Source organism: Parasteatoda tepidariorum, chromosome 7 (genome assembly GCF_982258835.1).
Source record: "Parasteatoda tepidariorum strain Cologne lab strain chromosome 7, Ptep-v5.0, whole genome shotgun sequence".
Classification (NCBI taxonomy): Eukaryota; Metazoa; Arthropoda; class Arachnida; order Araneae; family Theridiidae; genus Parasteatoda; species Parasteatoda tepidariorum.
In genome coordinates, this window is record NC_141761.1 from 73,191,816 (window position 1) to 73,213,125 (window position 21,310).

General features: G+C 31.8%; 1 protein-coding gene across 1 annotated transcript in view; it reads right to left on the reverse strand.

Moving 5' to 3' along the window:
- Window positions 1-2,657: 2,657 nt before the first annotated feature.
- LOC107455618 (glycine receptor subunit alpha-2) overlaps window positions 2,658-21,310 on the reverse strand; it is a 33,155-nt gene continuing 14,502 nt past the window's right edge. The window contains exons 5-8 of the mRNA XM_087168068.1: window positions 20,025-20,107; window positions 15,820-15,951; window positions 6,071-6,438; window positions 2,658-2,940 (exon numbers count right to left, since the gene is read on the reverse strand). Coding sequence (XP_087024194.1) covers window positions 2,767-2,940; window positions 6,071-6,438; window positions 15,820-15,951; window positions 20,025-20,107 — 757 coding nt within the window. The 3' untranslated portion in view covers window positions 2,658-2,766. The remainder of the gene's footprint in view (window positions 2,941-6,070; window positions 6,439-15,819; window positions 15,952-20,024; window positions 20,108-21,310) is intronic.

Below are 21,310 nucleotides of genomic sequence, written 5' to 3' on the forward strand. Positions count from 1 at the left end.
ATTACCTAACATGGAATAAAAATTTTGCTGTTGACATAATAATATTTAGTCTAAACAGCGTTGTGATAAACAAAGGAAATATGACATAATTTATTTGTGAAAATGATATTTTAATAAAGTTATTTATTTGAATAACAATCAAAAATATCTATAACAAATAAAAATATATACATGTAGAATTTAATTTTTTCAATAATGTTACCTATTTCTTTTCTTTTTTTTTAAAAAATTTTACAGTAAAAATAATCAAAAATAATCTCTTGCATAAACTTTCAAGTGATGTTTATAGATGGCAGCACTAGAAATTATAGCATAAATTTTTTTTCCCGCTTTTATGAGTATACACGCACTTTTTTTTTTTAAATCTAATAAATAATGACAAATCTTAAATCGATTTTAATTCGTTTATTGGAGAAGTAAAGATAAGTATTTTATATTATATGGAATAACTCCCCAATTTCTAAAATTATTGTTCTTTTCCCAAATTTTTAAGTGAGTATAAGGAAATTATTCTCATTCGAAATATTTTTGCCTCAATTTTACTGCTCAGTGAGGTGAGTAAAAAATTTAACTATCATTGTCATTCTAAAACTTAAAAAAGTTACTGCAGGTTTCTAACTTTTATCTAGGAGTTTTAGGAAAATTGTATTAATATAATTTACACTTTACATTTCATATCATTTGCACTCGCGCACATATTTATCAGCACTTATCTACATTTTAGTGTTTTAGTATGGCTTATCATTGCTTTATAAAGCTTCAATGATATTCAAGAAGTTAACTTGATTATTATTATCCCATCGTTTCAATAACATAGAATTTTTAAAAATAAATAAAGAAATAGTTGAAAAAATCAAGTTTTAAGTTAAAGAAAATGCATTAAATTTCAAGGTACTTTATCAGAAAAAAATTGAATGAAAATCAAAAAAGTTGGAGTAACTTCGAATAAGTAAAATGATTTTTACTAAATTTAAAGTTATTAGCATCTTACAAAAAAATTAATTACAAAATTATTATAAATGACCTCAATAATGATTTGCATATTTTGAACATTTTTCCACAATAATTTAATTTGCTACACCAGTAAAGAAGATTTTAACTTTTCCATTTAGGGCAAAAAAGTCAACAAAAAAAAGAAGTTAGTTTAGGAAAATATGTATTAATTAATAAATTTCAGGCATACATTTTTATAGCTGACTTTCCTTCATAGTGTAATTAGTTTTATGGAAAGTACATTTAAAGCTTATTAAAAGCCAATTTTTTTTCTAATGACAACCGATTTCTCAATGTTGCATAAATCAATCACATCATAAATTATCTTAAGTATAACCCAACTGATATTTAAATTATTGTTTTGCTTTAAATCATCTTTTTAAAGTAATTTAACTTCCTAAAAATATTAATAAAAAATAAAAGACCTTGATATTTGTCACTTTAGTGAAAAAAGATTGATATTTGTCACTTTTTAAAAAAAAAAAAATCATCTTTCGAAAGCAGTTTAACTTCTTAAAATGAGAGTTGTTCCATTAATATTTATTAATCATTTGTACCTAAATCATCCATTGAATGTAGTTTAACTTTTTAAGAATACTAATAAGAGTCATCCCACTGACATTTATCACTTTTTTCTAAATAATCAATTGGGTGTAATATAACTTCTTAAAAATATTAATAAAAGACGTGCCTTTGACATTTGTCACTTTTTAAAAAAAAATCATCCATCGAAAGCAGTTTAACTTCTTAAAATGAGAGTTGTTCCATTAATATTTATTAATCATTTGTACCTAAATCATCCATTGAATGTAGTTTAACTTTTTAAGAATACTAATAAGAGTCATCCCACTGACATTTATCACTTTTTTCTAAATAATCAATTGGGTGTAATATAACTTCTTAAAAATATTAATAAAAGACGTGCCTTTGACATTTGTCACTTTTTAAAAAAAAATCATCCATCGAAAGCAGTTTAACTTCTTAAAATGAGAGTTGTTCCATTAATATTTATTATTTGTACCTAAATCATCCATTGAATGTAGTTTAACTTTTTAAAAATACTAATAAGAGTCATCCCACTGACATTTATCACTTTTTTCTAAATAATCAATTGGGTGTAATATAACTTCTTAAAAATATTAATAAAAGACGTGCCTTTGACATTTGTCACTTTTTAAAAAAAAATCATCCATCGAAAGCAGTTTAACTTCTTAAAATGAGAGTTGTTCCATTAATATTTATTATTTGTACCTAAATCATCCATTGAATGTAGTTTAACTTTTTAAAAATGCTAATAAGAGTCATGCCACTGACATTTATCACTTTTTTTCTAAATAATCAATTGGATGTAATTTAACTTCCTAAAAATATTAATAAAAGACGTGCCATTGACATTTGTCACTTTTTAAAAAAAATCATCCATCGAAAGCAATTAATTTCTTAAATTGAGAGTTGTTCCATTAATATTTATTATTTGTACCTAAATCATCCATTGAATGCAGTTTAACTTTTTAAAAATACTAATAAGAGTCATCCCACTGACATTTATCACTTTTTTCTAAATAATCAATTGGGTGTAATATAATTTCTTAAAAATATTAATAAAAAGAGTAGAAGAAAGATCTGATTCAATATGTACTAAGTATTTCTACAAATTAACACAATTTATTTGTACAAATTGGATATTTTACTTTATTTACAAGTTCGTTTACAAGCTATTTCAATAAAGTCAATTATGTTTAAAAATGCAGAGACAGGAAATGCAACTTTTCTTTATTTAATTCCATAATATTTCCAATATGCAATGCTAAAGATAATAAAGAGTAAAGGAAACAGTACTCTTGAAAAGTAATCAAGTTGCAGTGGTTTTAAGCAGGATTTCTTCTTTGTAACTAAATTAGACATGGGTTTTGCTGTTGACCATGTCCCATTGGCTTTCAAGAGAATCTATAAAATATACATATAAATCTATGTATGTAAAAGAGAAAAAATGTGCTACATTTAAATACAAATAATTTGAAAAAAATATGCATAGTCCTTGTAATCTATATAAGTAAGATAGTGTTACTGATTAAAGACAAGTTTTTTCTTACTATTTTAAATATTGAAGATAATGTGAAAAAAAAAAGATTATGTGAATGATGTTATGTGTGAAAAGATTATGTGTTATGATGATGATGTGCATATTGCAGACAAGTTTTGCATACTCTGATCCACAGTTCTATGTAAAACCACCCCTGCCTTAAGAGACCTTTTCCCTTTCGACCGAACCGGGGAGAGTAAATTCTAAAAATGGTTTTTTAATTTTTAACCATTTTTAAATTTTCTCTCTTTTTTTTAAAATTTTCACAAATAAACTGATTGTGAATTTTGACCGTATTCTTCAGTAACTTACGATACATATAAAATAAAGGACCGTCATTTAAACAAAATTTGAGACATAAAGCGGGTAAAATTTTATATTCTCTTAATTTTGATTAAATTTTTTTCTCGAGACATTTTACCAATACAGTTGTAGGTAGTTAAGCAGTCTACGTTTGTCTGTTTTTAGATTTTTGATAAATATGCTTGTTTTTGTGCAATTTACGTTATACTTTTGTTTTTTTTTACTTTCATTCAAATCTGTTTTCATCCACTTAATCTGTAATAATATTACAATTTAAGAAGTCCGAAAACATACAAAAGTGTAGTTTTCAATGACTTACTTAGAACCACAAATTGCACTTATTTTTATTGTTTTAAAGTTTTGAGAGAAATTACATAAAGCTAATATTTATTCACATCTAATATAGCGACCCCTTTCTTTTGCACCATTTTTGAAAGTTTTTGTGGTGTTTTCATTTTCAAAAGTTTGTAAAGCACAGAAAAAAAATATCATAAAAACGAAAATAATCAAAATTTTAACCAAGATTCCAAAATGGCAAAGATTGGAGCCCTCATAAGAGAACGCTGCACTATGGGAAGAACTTTTAATGGCAAATTATCTTTCGCACTTTTTGGTATTTTGAAATTTTGAGAAAAATTAGTTCAGTTAAACCAAGACTAAATAATAAAGTTTAAAATGCTGAAAAAAATGTTTACAAAATGTAAAAGTGCGAAAAATTATTACAAAATTACTTTCCCACTATCTAATTTTGAGTAATCGTGCTATAAATGGTTTTCATTTTAATGTCTTGAAACTACATGGTTTAATTCAAGTTTATCTGAACTCTATTTCTCTATACATGGTTACTCTAAAAATGGTTAACTAACTATTTATTTAAACGTTATTTTACCATATTTAAACAAAACAGTCAAATAACCCTAAATAAGATGGTATTCAAACTCTTAACTGTGAAAAAAAAACCCGTTTATTAACTGCTTTCCCCATATACGTTTAAGCAACCAGAATTTTATAGCACCAACTAGAACCACCTAATGAAACCTCCTAATTCCTTGCAAATGGGTGCATATTATAGCCTAGAGAGTTAATCTGACAATCTCTTAACCGATAGAACGGTGGTTCGAATCCCAGCAATACTAGGCCTGACACCACAATATCCCCTTTAACATGTGAAGAGTTTCTAGTATGCTGTACTAACGAACTTGTGTTCCTGGACTATCAGAATACGATACTCTCATTCGCGCATAGATGACAACATCCTAAAGTTGCTAAACTATCTCCAATGTTGAGCTAAATTTCTTTTTTACTGTTTTGAAACCATGCTATTTGTAATTGGTTAAAAATCACATGGTTTTATATTTATAGTTTTTAAACCATACTAGCTGTAAATGGTTTCAAAACCGTAAAGGTAGAAAAATATTTTTTGCCGGAAATTTAACGGTTAACTGGATGGACAGACTGCTGCCGGTTATTTTACCGCACAATTTTAGAGCGGAAATTCTAACAGTGTACTCATTTGTGCTTTGAAAAAAAAATTACCTTGAAGGGTCTCTTCCAGTGTATAACGTCCTCGAATGAAAGACATAGATAAGTAATTACTTATTGAGGCAAGTAAGTTTTTCTTCTAGTTCATTTTTAAACAGGAGCTAGTTTAACAAACTGTAGAACAATCTTTCTCACAAATGTTTTGTGCTTTTTTTCCAGTTTTTTTCCTAGAAAATATGTCAGGTAAGTCTTCTTTTTTAAGAATGATGAACTAAGGGGAGTTGGTAGGCCATATTCCAATAATGCTAAAACTGACTTTTTTCTATGTACCTTTTCGCAGCATCTAAACACGATATTGCTTAAGTTTTCTTTCTCAGCACATGTGCACTGTATGTACACTGTAAACATAAATATGTACACTGTAAACATATACATGTTTACACTGTAATAACTGTTAACACATATCTGGGAGAAAATATTTAAAAAAAAAATATGAACTGAGAACTTTTGAATTTTAAAAAAAAATTCTTCATTTTTTGAGCAGAAATCTTTTGTAATTCAAAAAGTATTCCTATTACGCTAAAACATTGTCATAGCATACAACTAATATACTCTCAAATATCCCCAAAAAATTTCAAAGCGATATCATAGGTAGTTTCTTAGAAAAGTTACATCGAAAAAGGTTAGTTTTAGCATTATTGATGTATCCCCTCTCCTTAAATCAAATATGTATAAAAATGTGTTGTATTTATTCCATCTTTGTAGATGTTAGATTTCAACATGGCTTGTTGCCATGTACCTAATCCAAAAATTGTCAATCGATATAGAAAAATTTAAAATGATATTCTTTTCCTTACATAAAAATTCACGAAATTGAAGGCCTAGTGAGAACTAGTGGACTAGAATAAAAAATTGTTTTGAAAAATAATATTTTTATTTATTATTATTATTTTTGTAATTTTATCCCAACTTGTTTTGCGAACGAGTTACTAATCTACTGGATAAAACAAATCGATTATAGTCATTTGTTTCAATCACTGTGTGTTGAGGATTGAAACCTAAAAACTTTAAAAATATTTACATAAATTTTGAGCTAGTCGATACAGGATGAACCAACCCACTATTAGATGCAATTCTTCTGACGAAAATAAGCTGAACGAACTTAGTGCGATTTTTTCTTAAAAAAGGTAATAAAATAAGTTTACATACCATTCCTAAAATCAACTCTGATTCGTCTTCATTTGCAAGACTACTTGAATTCTTCGATCTTGCCATTAGAGCAATAACAGTTGCGAATTCTAGGAGACTTAAAAAAACGAACCCGATGCAAGAAGATAACCAAACGTTCAATGCAACAATGTATGACACATTTGGCATGGAAGCCTGATATTGCTTAGTAATGATAGTAAGGAGACTTGTGACTCCGAGTGTCACCCGTGCTGGTACAGCTTCTGGGGGAATCCAAAACGTCAGCATGGACATGATAACAATCAGTATTGTCGGGATGTAAACATTGATGAGATAAAATCCATTCCTTCTTCTAAGTACAACACTCCCTTCTAAGCAGGATGCGTTATCTGTAAAAAAAAAATTTTTTTTTTAAAATTATTACGTAGAAAATTCGTCTATAAATTAAAACAGAGGCTTTAAAACTGTGAGTCATCATTTTAGTTGAATTATTAGAATTAGTTTAAACATATTGGAATACTGCGAAAAATACATAAATTTATTGCCATTAGTTTTTCTTTAATACCAAAAAAAAGCTGAATTTTTTTTTCTAATGGCGGGCACTTGGGGGTTATTCCTTTGGCCACAGGAATGCCTGAACTGCAACTCTCTTCCTGTTACCCAGTGGGCACCTGTGGCGAGGCCACGGCTGTGGAACAGCGTCGTCCACGTCACACAAACCCGTTTATAGGGCGGGTCACATTCACACACACAATGGAGAAAGGACATGGAACACAGAGAGAAAGAAACACCCATGCCCTGAGCAGGATTCAAACCGGCGATCAGCAGCTCCGCAGTCAGGCACGCTAACCACTCGGCCACCAGGTCGGCGAAAAATAAAAATAAAATATGTTATTTAATTGCTTTAAAAATCTATATTCAAACAACGTTCGTGAGGTACTCATCTTCTATCATAAGAGTATGTGGCTTCGAAAAGTCATATTTGCTCTGCTCATAATAACCGCTAAACTAAATTGTATAGGGTAGCAAAAATTTCCAAATTCGACTTAAAATAACTCTGAAACTATTGTCAAATTTGTACTCTAAAGATACTTGGATATCCAAAATAAGCATGACTCCAGAGAAACGAACATAACGTTTATTTCATGTGGACAGCACAAGAGGGAATAAAAATATAACAAATATGAGAAAGAAAATAATTGGCACAGCGCCATCTATGGATATAACTTTACATGAATTTTAGACATTATTTAACACTCCCCACCCTGCATCCATTTATTGGATGCATTAAATATTTATTGCACTTCTAGATTATATAGTCTTTCAATGGGTCTTTTTATAACATTGTTTTCCAATTGAATCTCACATGATCAATTTTTCCATCTCTTCCTGTAAACAAATTTTTAATCCTTCCCAACTTCCAATTATGGCTCTTAACATTATCTTCTCTCACGAGAACAACATCATCAACTTTATAAGTATTCAAATTTTTTGATTGTTTAAAAACATAACAGATCTTAACTGTAATAAATATTTCTTAAAAAATCTTTTCCAAAAATGATCCAACAATAGTAATCTATATTTCCACTTTTTGGTTTATTCCACCTCATTTGACATTAAATTAAGATTATTTGGAGACGGTAAAGTAGTTAAACGTGACCCAATAGTAAAGTGTGAAGGAGTTAAGGGGTCAGGCTCATTTAAATCATTGTAAACATAAGTTAATGGCCTAGTGTTAATAACTGATTCTACTTCAGTTAATACAGTAATTAATCCTTCATAACAAGGAGAAGTTTTACCCAAAACTTTTTTTAAGCAATTTTTAACAGATCGAACAAGCCTTTCCCAAAAGCCTCCCCACCATGGGGCACCTTCTACAATAAATTTCCATTCTAACTGATGTTTCTCTAAGAAGTTACACACTTCATCATTTTTACACATTTTATACAAATATTTGAGTTCTTTATCGGCAGACTTATAACTTTTAGCATTATCAGAGTATATAACTTTACTAAAACCCCTACGGCAAAAAATCGTCTTAATGATAGCAAAAAACATTCAGTGCTTAAATTAGATATTAATTCAAAATTGTAAAATATTACGAGTAACTGCACATGTAAATAAACTTATATACACTTTAGAATTATCCTTTAAATACAAAGGCCCTGCAAAATCAATACCAGTAATCTCAAATGGTTGAGATTTCTCTACTCCATCAATAGGTAAAGGTGAAATAATTTCTTTACCCCATTTAGTTGTAAATTTTTTACAAACTCTACAATTATACAAAATAGATTTAACAAATTGTCTCCCTTTTAAAATCCAAAACTTACTTCTTACCTGAATTAAAGTTTCATTAACACCATTATGTAATACCTTTTCATGACAATCATAAACAATTAATTCTGCAAAATAATCATTAGAAAGAACAATTGGACATTTTTCATACACATCTAAAGATGAATAAATTAATCTAGTTTTCACTCTTAGAATACCTTTATCATCTAGTATAAGATTAGCATTAGCTAATTTACATTTTTGTCTACATATTTATTTTGTTTAAGATTTTGGATATCAGAATGAAAACTCTGTGCTTGGGACATTTTAATCCAGTATTCCCAAGATTTTTCAGTTTCCAGTACAGAAATCGGACCTGTGCACTTCTGTTTTGTCTTCAGAATGTTAATAAATCTGAAAACGTAGGATGTCCCACGCACTAATTTTCGAATTTTACTGAACTTTGAAATGCACAAAATAGGTTGAATTTCACAATTTTTAACAACAGGTGTCACATCATATTTTTCTTCATCAAAAGAAGAAAGTGATGCGATTTCAGAAGAATTTTTATCAGACCAGTTTTCTTCTGATTCGGATAACCAAGAAGGACCATCGACCCACACACTGTCACACACCAAATCTTTGATTTTTACACCACGGGTTATCTTGTCAACTGTATTATCACTGCCTGGACAGTGATACCACATTTCGGGAGAGGTACTTTCTTTTATTTCACTGACACGATTTTTCACAAAGGTTTTACAACGGTATGCTGATCCTCTAATCCAGTTGAGCACAATTGAGCTGTCAGTCCATAGACGAGCTTTTGCATCAGGAAATTGCTCCTGCACAACTTTCAGCAATCGCACTCTAATAACTGCAGCTATGAGCTCCAACCGAGGCAAAGTCATTTTCTTTAAAGGGGCTACCTTTCCTTTGGCTAGAACAAACGATGTTCGAATTTCACTAGAAGCAGTGAATCTTAAAAAGATAACAGTTCCATATGCAGTTTGCGAAGAATCACAAAAAACATGCATTTCTAAATTCTGGGGAGTCTCTCGCGATCGAAAATACCAACGTGGTATATTGACTTCACATAATCCTTGTAGTTGGTTGCACCAGCAGTTCCAATTGATTTTTATTTCTTCTGGAACCGGTTGATTCCAATCAATGCCATCTAGCCAGAGTTTTTGAAACATAATTTTTGCTTGAATGGAAAATGGTGTCAGGTAGCACAATGTTGAACAGTCTCGATGAAATCTGAAGAATAGTTCTTTTGGTCAGTTTCTGTTCGGAAGGAGTATCTACAACATCAGCTGGTGAGTATGTAAAACCTCCAGCTGTTGAAAAGTATCTCAATCCAAGTACCTTTGATGAAGCTTCAGGCATATTTAATTTTGAAGTTTTAGTTTCTGGGAGAAATTCTTTCTTTAATTCTTCCGAGTTCGAGTTCCATTTCGTTAAATTCTTAGATGTTTCCCTCATAATCGTTTTAGCTTTATGATAGACTTGACGAGCCTCGTCTTCTGAGTCTACTCCGGTGATGAAATCATCGACAGATAAGGAATCGTTTAGTAGTTGAACTGTCTTAGGAAAAATATCTCGAAATTTCTTCAGATGATGCTTAATACAGGCAGCAAGCAAAAATGGACTTGGTTCCAAAAATTAGTCTCCAAAATCTGTACACTGCAATTTTAGGATTTTGTAACTACGACTGATCATCAAGCCAAAGAAAACGCATGGCATCTCTGTCCTCTGGAGAAATAGAAATTTGTTGAAATGCTTTCTCTATATCCGATGTCATAACTATTCTAAAGTTCAGGAGAATTTTTAGTAAATCCGGTAAAAAGTTCGGTCCATCTAAAAGACAGTCATTGAGAGAAAGTTCCTCTTTTTCTTTTGATGAAGCATCATACACATTCCTTAAATTTGTAGTTGCGTGTTCAGGCCTTATGACTGCATGATGAGGATTATAGTACACTGATGTGCAAAACTTAAGCAACAAGTGCGTTTTTTGTCATAACTCTACAAGAAATCATCCGATTGACATGAAATTTGAATATGATGTACATTATTTTATACTTAAACGATGGTAAAAGAATAATGGCGCAGAAATGAATATAAAGCTTAAAGTAGGGTATGGAACAAAAAAGGGCTCATTTGACATAAAGTGGCGCTGCGCATGATTGCCTGAAGAAGCGTAAGTACAACTGGCAGATTTTCCCTCGTATGGGATATGCCCTCCCGTTACTGTAATTGTTGCTTGGCATCGTCTCTCCATGCTAAGCACCAGATTATCCAGGAGTTATTGGGGTAAACGTCTCCATTCCTCCTTTAACGCATCTTTCAGCTGATGGGTGTTACCAGGAGGATACTGTCGTGTCGCAAAACGTCCCCCTAATGCATCCCACACATGCTCTATGGGATTTAGATCTGGAGAGTAATCTGGCCAATCCATTCGTGTGATATCTTCCCTTTACAGTAGCTCTTGAACATTATCAGTACGGTGTGACCGGGCATTGTCATCCATAAAAATGAAGTCCGGTCCAATGGCCCCTCGGAATAGACGCACATGGGGTAGGATTACCTCATTGCAGTAGCGGTCTCCAGTTACAGAACCTCGGTCGAAGATCTGAAGCTCAGTCCGCCCGTTCAACATAATGCCACCCCAGACGACAACTCCATGACCACCGTAACGATCTCTTTCCGCGATGTTATTGGGATGAAATCAAGCTCCAACCTCTCTCCAGATCAACTGACGTTGAGAATCGCTTGTAGAACTAAAACGACTCTCAACGACTGTGAAGAGGACGCGACTCCATTGATGAGGTGTCCAGGTTTCGTGTTCTCTGCACCACTCTAAACGGTGCCACCGATGGCTAACTTTTAAAGGTATGCAGCGTTCAGGACGTCTAGTAATAAGCCACCTTTGTGGAGGCATCTGGCCACTGTAAATCTTGATACTTGTCTTCCTGTGGCTGTGCACAGTTGCTGAGATATGGCTCTCGCTGACTGAAAACGGTTTCTTTTCGGCTGGAGGACAATGTAACGGTCATCTCTTGGTGTTGTTTTGCTTGGATGGTCACCACCAACCTTCCGAACAGCTGTACCAGTAGTTTTAAAGGCATTCCAAGCACGAGAAACAACACTTTTGTTGATCCCGAACTCTTCGGCGACACTGATCACATTACGCCCCTCCTCAAGCTTCCCAATCATTCTTCCTCGAGTAAAGTCGTCTAAATGATTTCTTGAAGACATGTTTCACAAAAAAAATCACTTGCACTTGCAGCGAATGTCTTTAACTACGATGCTCTTCATCCTTTTAGCACAGCTTTAACTTGCGCGCGCCGACCCTCAAGGTTTACGTACACTTACATCACCTACAACGTTTTATTTCTAAATTTTGCATACAAATAATCTTTCTACTGAATTACGTGCATATTATACTGCAATTTCATGGCTATCTTATACTTTGTTGGGGAGCTGTGGCCGAAAAACCACTTGTTGCTTAAGTTTTGCACACCAGTGTAATATCGAAAATTGAAGCGAGTTTGGCAGATGAATCGCAGGATGCTGAAAAAGCAGAACTTTTATCGGATTTAAGTGAGCAATTAAATGCAAAAATTATGGAATTAAAACAATTGAATGAAAAACTGTCATACACCGTTGCTAAACAGGAGTACGAAAGCGAAATAACGACCTGCCAGGAATATCGAGAAAAAATAGTAACATGGAAAGGTAGGATTCAGAGATTTTTCAATCGATGTTCTTCTAATTCAGAAATTAATATCGAAAGTGATAGAAACGAAACTGTTGTTGTTAAAACTGAATCAAAAATAATGAACCTACCTCGTCTGCAAATAGGAACATTTTACGGAGATTCTACCAAGTGGTTGGAATTTTATAATCAATTTGAAACAGCTATTCATAACAACAACGATTTACGAAGGACTGAAAAATTTGCATATTTGAAATCCTTGCTTGGAGGAAGCGCTCTCGCATCTATATCTGGATATGCCATTAGTGATCAGAATTATGATTCCTCTATCGAGATTCTGAAAGAGCGTTTTGGAAGAACGGACATTGTGATAAGCTCTTATATGACGAAACTTCTCACTATTGAACCTATTCGAAATGTTTCCAACTTAAAAGTTCTAAGAAGACTATATGATGAATGAGAAATACAATTACGAAGCCTGTCATCATTAAATGTAACTGCAGGAAGTTATGGAAATTTACTATGCCCAATTATTCAGCAGAAACTTCCAGAAGAACTAAATTTTGAACTTAATCGATGTCGGAAATCGGAAAAAGAATTTGATATACAAGAACTTTTGAGTTTTTTTTAAAAAGGGAAATTAACTGTCGTGAAGCGTCGAGCTTAGTTAGTCACACGAAGAGTAATAATTATAGTCAAGATTTATCAAGATTTGAGAAGAAGGGAAAATCTAACTTTTATCGGAATAAAGCTGGAACTGCATCCGCCTTGTCAACAATAAATTATAGATACATTTTTTGTGACTGTGAAAATCATTCTAAGTATAACTGCAGTGTTTTTGATATTGAAAATAATCTAGAATTCCTAAGAAGAAAAGGAAGGTGTTTTTTATGTTTCGGAAGAAATATCACCACTCAATGCAGAAATAAATTTTCGTAAAAAATGCAGACGAAAACATCATGACTCAATTTGTTTTAAGTCGGACTTGAATGACAAAGAAGAAGAGAAGGAGTCAAAAACATTAGAAGTAAGTTTAAAATTCTTCATCTAAATTTGGATCCAATATAGTTCTGCAAACTGTAAATGCTATAGCAGAAGGACCTCAAAATCATTGTTTTGTAAGATGTTTAATTGACGGAGGTTCTCAAATTTCTGTTATTACTGAAGAATTATCCAGAAAATTAAATATAAAAGTGAAAGGTGAAAAAGAAATGCAAATTCATATATTTGGTGAAAATCACCCAAAAAAATAAAAAAACAAAATTGTAGTATTAACTTTAAGAAATATTAATGACCCTGAGAAAAGCATCACTTTTGATTTCATCGAAGTTTCAGTGATTACATCAGCGAACATAAAAATGCCAAGTAATCAAATAAAAAATAAACTAAAGAGCCTTGGAATAACGTTATTAGAGCCTAAGTGGCTCTAATAACTTGATTTATGGGTAAATCTAGATTTATGGGTGAAAATGTTTCGATTTTGTTTGGCGCCGACATATTGTGGTCTATTAGTAATGATCTAATTAAGATAATTATTTATTCTGCAGTTGCACTTGAAACTATTTTCGGATGGTGTGTGCAAGGGAATTTTCCCTCCTCAAACTGTAATGAAGTGACGAATGTTATGACTAATATGACCCTGGAAGAAAATATGAGTATAAATGAGTCCTTGAAAATGCTTTGGGAAACCGAATCAATTGGAATATAAAATATCTGCGAAGAAAAAGAAACAGAAAAAGCTTTAGAATTATTTTCTTCATCGATCACTCAGAAGGAAAAGAGATATGAAATTAAATTACCCTGGAAGGAAGAAAAAATAAAACTTAAAGATAATTATAAAAATGCACAATTTCGTTTTTTCAATATGTTGCAAACATTAAGGAAGAACTCAGAATTATTTGAAGAATATAAAGAAGTTATTCAAAGGCAATTAATAGAAAAATAATTGAAAAAATTGGTGATGATTCAAAATCCATTGACATAATATACATTGGTGTGCAAAACTTAAGCAACAAATGCGTTTTTTGTCATAACACTGCAAGAAATCATCCGATTGACATGAAATTTGAATATGATGTACATTATTTTGTACTTAAACGATGGTAAAAGAATAATGGCGCAGAAATGAATATAAAGCTTAAAGTAGGGTATGGAACAAAAAAAGGCTTTATTTGACATATAGTGGCGTTACACATGATTGCCTGAAGAAGCGTAAGTACAACTGGCAGATGTTCCCTAGTGTGGGATATGCCTTCCCGTTACTGTAATTGTTGCTTGGCATCGTCTCTCCATGCTAAGCACCAGATTATCCAGGAGTTCTTGGGGTAAACATCTCCATTCCTCCTTTAACGCATCTTTCAGCTGATGGGTGTTACCAGGAGGATACTGTCGTGTTGCAAAATGTCTTCCTAATGCATCCCACACATGCTCTATGGGATTTAGATCTGGAGAGTAATCTGGCCAATCCATTCGTGTGATACCTTCACTGTCCAGTAGCTCTTGAACATTATCAGTACGGTGTGGACGGGCATTGTCATCCATAAAAATGAAGTCCGGTCCAATGGCCCCTCGGAACAGACGCACATGGGGTAGGATTACCTCATTGCAGTAGTGGTCTCCAGTTACAGAACCTCGGTCGAAGATCTGAAGCTCAGTCCGCCCGTTCAACATAATGCCACCCCAGACGACAACTCCATGACCACCGTAACGATCTCTTTCCGCGATGTTATTGGGATGAAATCAAGCTCCAACCTCTCTCCAGATCAACTGACGTTGAGAATCGCTTGTAGAACTAAAACGACTCTCAACGACTGTGAAGAGGACGCGACTGCATTGATGAGGTGTCCAGGTTTCGTGTTCTCTGCACCACTCTAAACGGTGCCACCGATGGCTAACTTTTAAAGGTATGCAGCGTTCAGGACGTCTAGTAATAAGCCACCTTTGTGGAGGCATCTGGCCACTGTAAATCTTGATACTTGTCTTCCTGTGGCTGTGCACAGTTGCTGAGATATGGCTCTCGCTGACTGAAAACGGTTTCTTTTCGGCTGGAGGACAATGTAACGGTCATCTCTTGGTGTTGTTTTCCTTGGATGGCCACTACCAACCTTCTGAACAGCTGTACCAGTAGTTTTAAAGGCATTCCGAGCACGAGAAACAACACTTTTGTTGATCCCGAACTCTTCGGCGACACTGCTCACACTATGCCCCTCCTCAAGCTTCCCAATCATTCTTCCTCGAATAAAGTCGTCTAAATTATTTCTTGAAGACATGTTTCACAAAAAAAATCACTTGCACTTGTAGCGAATGTCTTTAAGTACGGTGCTCTTCATCCTTTTATCACAGCTTTGACCTGTGCGCCGACCCTCAAGGTTTACGTACACTTACATCACCTACGACGTTTTATTTCTAAAATTTGCATACAAATAATCTTTCTACTGAATTACGTGCATATTATACTGCAATTTCATGGCTCCTATACTTTGTTGGGGAGCTGTGGCCGAAAAACCACTTGTTGCCTAAGTTTTGCACACCAGTGTATATATTAATTTTAAGTTTACAAATTTACTATTTACAAATGATCTTATTTTATTCCCTGCAATGAACAGTTGATCCTTATCGGTTTGCAACTATCAATGGAGAGGATTGCAACTGTACTCCTTAACCTCACAATTTTGAATTTAACCTATATAACGCATTTGTTTTACAAAGAAGGGAAAACCACACACACAAAAACAAACAAACCATTTTATGAAAAGTGTGGGGTTGGTACACTTACTCGGTCCTACATATGCCACACATTCATTTTGCTTCGCGTCAGTTACTTCATATTGCTGTAGGCTGTAGAAGTCATCTGTAGTATAATTGTCGAGAGTCCATTTCAGAATAACATATTTGCTCGAAAAGCTTGCTAATAAATTTGAAAAAAAAAATAACTATTGAAATAACTTAATTAAAAATGTGAAGGAAATATTAATCTTTGCGATAATATTACACACATTTATACATAATTTATTTCTATATCCATTTACAATTTATGTAATTGTGCTATTTGAAAATAAAACATTTTAATTTGAAAAATTAAATTAATTATGACTAGCAAACTTGGGAATTTTAAAAAGCTATATTATGCTGTTGAATTGCTGTTATATTTGACATAATCTATTTTATTTCTCAATGCATAATTATTTAACTATTTCTTGTTAATATTTTTTCTTTTTAAGGAATTGACTCTAATTTTTTAAAAAAAAACAAACATTATCACTGCTTAAAAAATTTGAAGATATTATGTTTTTGAACACAGACTACTTATATGTAAATGTTTTGGCGACTGGTATTTTCGGCATTATCTCTCAATATTTCAACCTATATATATATATATATATATATATATATATATATATATATATATATATATATATATATATATATATATATATATATATATATATATATATATATATATATATATATGTATATATATATATATATATATATATATATATATATATATATATATATATATATATATATATATATATATATATATATATATATATATATATATATATATATATATATATATATATATACAATAGTGTGAGGAGCACTCAAAAAATTTTTTTACAAAAATTACAACTAATGAAATAGAACACAATAAGTAAAAATAACACGTAACACGTGAACGGGAAATTTTTCAGGAATGATTCAAAAATATTTTCGCCACAAGATTGCCAGATTACAAAATATGAAAACAAAAGATCAAATTGAGTGCAACTAGAGGAATTTAAAGTGCCGTTCTTACTGCATTGCTGAAGTGATTTGTTATGCTGTGCATTGATTTGTTAGTTACCAAGGATGGGCCCGAAATGGGTGTGCGCAAGGTAATATTATACTGGATAATTTAAAAAGTTGACCATAAATAATATTAGAAAATAAATATTTATTTAAGAAAAAAAATAAAAAAGAAAAAAGAAACATAAATTGTCTGTTTTGCTAAATTATTGCAATCATTAATGATCACACTATTGTATTAACATATATTTTACTTTGGCTATATTGATACAATATCAGAAAGCCCTCTTTTTTCCGGATATAATCGCGTGGGCTGATAAAAAGATTATATCTTTTATTTTCCGGTTTTTTTTAAAAATTTCATCCTTTTTCTTTTTAATCAGTTGTTTGTTATAATTATCATCAATTATTATCCCCCCCCCTTTTGCATATGTTGCATTTTCCTTTGTTTTATCTTCTTTTTGAACTTATATATATATATATATATATATATATATATATATATATATATATATATATATATATATATATATATATATATATATATATACTTTTTGAAAGTTTCATGCTTTTCAACTTTGCGTGCTTGTAGAATATATTAATTTTCACTTAAATACAAACGTTTAGATATCAAATTGAAGGTAATTTTATGTAGAATTTAATAATAAATACAGTATTACAATATCTGTATTACAAAAAAAGTTATGCAATTAATAGTGAGATCTATCTTAGATTTTCATTTTTTTAAAGCAATACTTACACAATCGATACTTAGTAGGATAACCCTTAATTTTAAAGACAGCTTCACAGCGTCTTTTCATCGAGTGAACGAGTGTTTGGAGTTCATCCTTCGTAATCACATGGTGCCAAGAATCAATTATAGCTTCACTTAGTTGTCTTTTATTGGATGGACGTTTTTTTCGTACAAGAATTTTCAAACGTCGCCACAAATTTTCAATTGGATTGAGATAAGGGCTGTTTCCTGGCCATGGTAATATATCTATGCCTTTGTTTTGAAAGCATGCTTTGCATACTTTTGCTGTGTGGCATGGAGCTGAATCCTGCTGAAAAATGAATGGTTCGTTGTTGGAGAAGAGATCCCTTATGGAAGGTATCAATTTTGGTTTCAGGGCAGTTTTGATGTATTTTTTGGCATTCAGGATGCCATCAATCACTTGAATTTGGCCCACACCATCTGCGGATATACATGCCCAAATCATGACATTTGTTGGATTTTTAGTAGTTGCTTCAATGCAATCAGGATGAAGCGCTTCACCTACGCTACGTCTCACGTATTTTCTACCATCACTTCCAAAGAGCGATATTTTACTCTCATCACTCCAGATTACTTACTTCCATTGATTTTCTGACCATTTAATGTGTTCTTTTGCCGACATAACTCGTTTTTTGCGTTGCTTTTGATTTAAATATGGTTTTTTCCTTGGAGTTCTAGCTTGTAGTCCAAATCCTGAAAAGCTTCTTATTGTTCTTGAACTTACTGCAATACCAGCTGCATTCATTTCACATCTAATGGCATCTGATGACATTTTTTCTACCTTGAAGGCATAGCCATTTTATTTTTCTATCAGTAGTAGCACTTGTGCATTTTTTTCGGCCTGATTTGGCATCCTGAATGCCAAAAAATACATCGAAACTGTCCTGAAACCAAAATTGATACCTTTCATCAGGGATCTCTTCTCCAACAACGAACCATTCATTTTTCAGCAGGATTAAGCTCCATGCCACATAGCAAAAGTATGCAAAGCATGCTTTCAAAATAAAGGCATAGATATATTACCATGGCCAGGAAACAGCCCTGATCTCAATTCAATTGAAAATTTGTGGCGACGTTTGAAAATTCTTGTACGAAAAAAACGTCCATCCAATAAAAGACAACTAAGTGAAGCTATAATTGATTCTTGGCACCATGTGATTACGAAAGATGAACTCCAAACACTCGTTCACTCGATGAAAAGACGCTGTGAAGCTGTCTTTAAAATTAAGGGTTATCCCACTAAGTATTGATTGTGTAAGTATCACTTTAAAAAAATGCAAATCTAAGACAGATCTTACTATTAATTGCATAACTTTTTTTGTAATACAGATATTGTAATACTGTATTTATTATTAAATTTTACATTAAATTACCTTCAATTTGATGTATGAACGTTTGTATTTAAGTGAAAATTAATATATTCTACAAGCACACAAAGTTGAAAAACATGAAACTTTCAAAAAGTGTCCGCACTTTTGGCCCCCACTGTATATATATATATATATATATATATATATATATATATATATATATATATATATATATTCTATATATATTTCAATGTTTCAATATTACCTAGATGCTAAGTGCTTGTATAGTCTTTTAAGTACCTACAATTTGCCGAATCATTAACAGCATTTTCGAAAGCAAATTAATATTAATTATAAATAATCATTCGATTTAATATAACTGAAGGACGGTAGATATTAGAAAATAAACTGTGAATTAGGAATGTTTTTTCATTTATTTTAGTTTAAAAAAAAGTATTATATATTAAAATTAATCGATAAAACGTGATACATTTATAAACCATTTACGAGCTTTGCTTAATAGCTAAGAAACTAAAACGAAAATTTTGTTAATTTTTGTTAATTATTATTTGTTTTGTTAATTGTTGTTTATTTTATATATAACTTGTTGAGAATTTAATGCAGGTTTGAATACTAATAAAAATTCGATTTATAATTCGCAGGAATTTTAAAGAGAAAATACAAGCCATGCATGCGAATAAAAAGATGGATCAAGAATGACACTCAAAAAACAAATTTTTAATTAAGATCAAGATTACTTGAAAATGGCAAAAATTAGTTCTCGATAGTTAATAGATATTTAAGGCTTCGACATCAATTAATCTAAACAATGCATTCTTTGTATTCTTAGATTAGTCCTGTTTTGATTTTACACAATCCTTCACAGCAAACAACAAATTATATAATTAATTTTATGTCTTGTAAACATTAACTCTATGTCAAATTAAATGCCTAACAAATCAAACACTATTTCGAATATAAGTTTATCTTTTGATAATTTTAAATTTTCTGTCGACACAAAAAACAGAAATATTTGTCTCAAAATTGTTTTTATCTTATTATGTTATTTATAATGAATTAAAAAAGAAACAAATGAAAACAAACCTGAAGCCATTTTCATACCACATGTTTGCACATCGTGTGGAAAATGATGCAGATCCATATCACATATTAGCTTGACTAAAGCTCTGGAAAATTATTAAAAACTGTTAGATATTGACTTGTGTATCCATTTACAAAAAATTCAGTGGACGCAAAACACATAATAATGGGAAAAGTCACAGTTATAGTGAATGCTTCGTAATAGGTGAACGAAAATTATGTTTTTTTAAAGTTTTATCAAAGTTTATGAGGATGCTTTTCCTTTAGTCTAGCAATCGATTTTGTGAACATCAAGGACAAGAGCTGTGATGACTCACGGGAGAGAGCGTTCGCCTCCTAAAGAGGTGAACCGCCTTCGAAACCCAGCAATGGATGGTCAATACGAATTCCGCATCCAGCTCGCACCTTGCTGACGTAAAATATCCTCTCTGGTAAACGTATTATGGACTAGAGTCCTCTTGCCGTCAGGTGACAAGTTTTCGTGGCTTTCTTCTTCACGTATTGCAAATGCGGGTTAGTTCCATGCAAAAGTCCTTCACGAAAGCAAACTTCTTCCAATACTCGATCCAGGAATTCACTTGTCTTCTGGATAAGCTACGGAGTTAAACAATAGTCGTAAACCCAAAATTGGGTCTTCTGTTCAAGGACGGTTATAAAATTATAAAACAACAAGGACAGTATTTCTTTTTACGCTAATAGATAACTCTGAACATTATAAATTTCACGGTGAGGGCAGAACTTGTTTGTAACCATCTGTATTCAGGCTTGCTCATTGCAACTCCAGTAATCTGCAAGCCACTACTAACATAACTAAACAAAATTATCAGTTACGTTACATTACACACTAAATTTCGATATTAAAAGGCCTTTTCTACCGATAAAACTAAACTTTCGAAGTTTAGGAGAAAAGGAAGGAAAAAAATTCTTCATATGCTTTAAATCCCTTTCATTTAATTTTCACAGATAAACTGATGATGGATATTTACTCTATTTCGCAGTATCCATTGAAACATGCAAAATGCAAGGTCGTAATCCAACTGCAATTTGAAATATTAAGCGTAATCAACAATTTTTGAGGGATATTTAAATAGTTAACAGTTTTTAGATTTTTGGTAAGTATCTTTATTTTCATGCAATTAACGCTAAAGGAAATTTCTAGCGTTATCCCTTGCGCTTTTCATCAAATTAAGCTGCAATAAGAATAGCTTTTAAGAAAATTTAAAAACTGAGAAACGTGCAGTTTTAAATTATTTAATCACAGCCACAAATCGAATGATTTTATTGCTTTA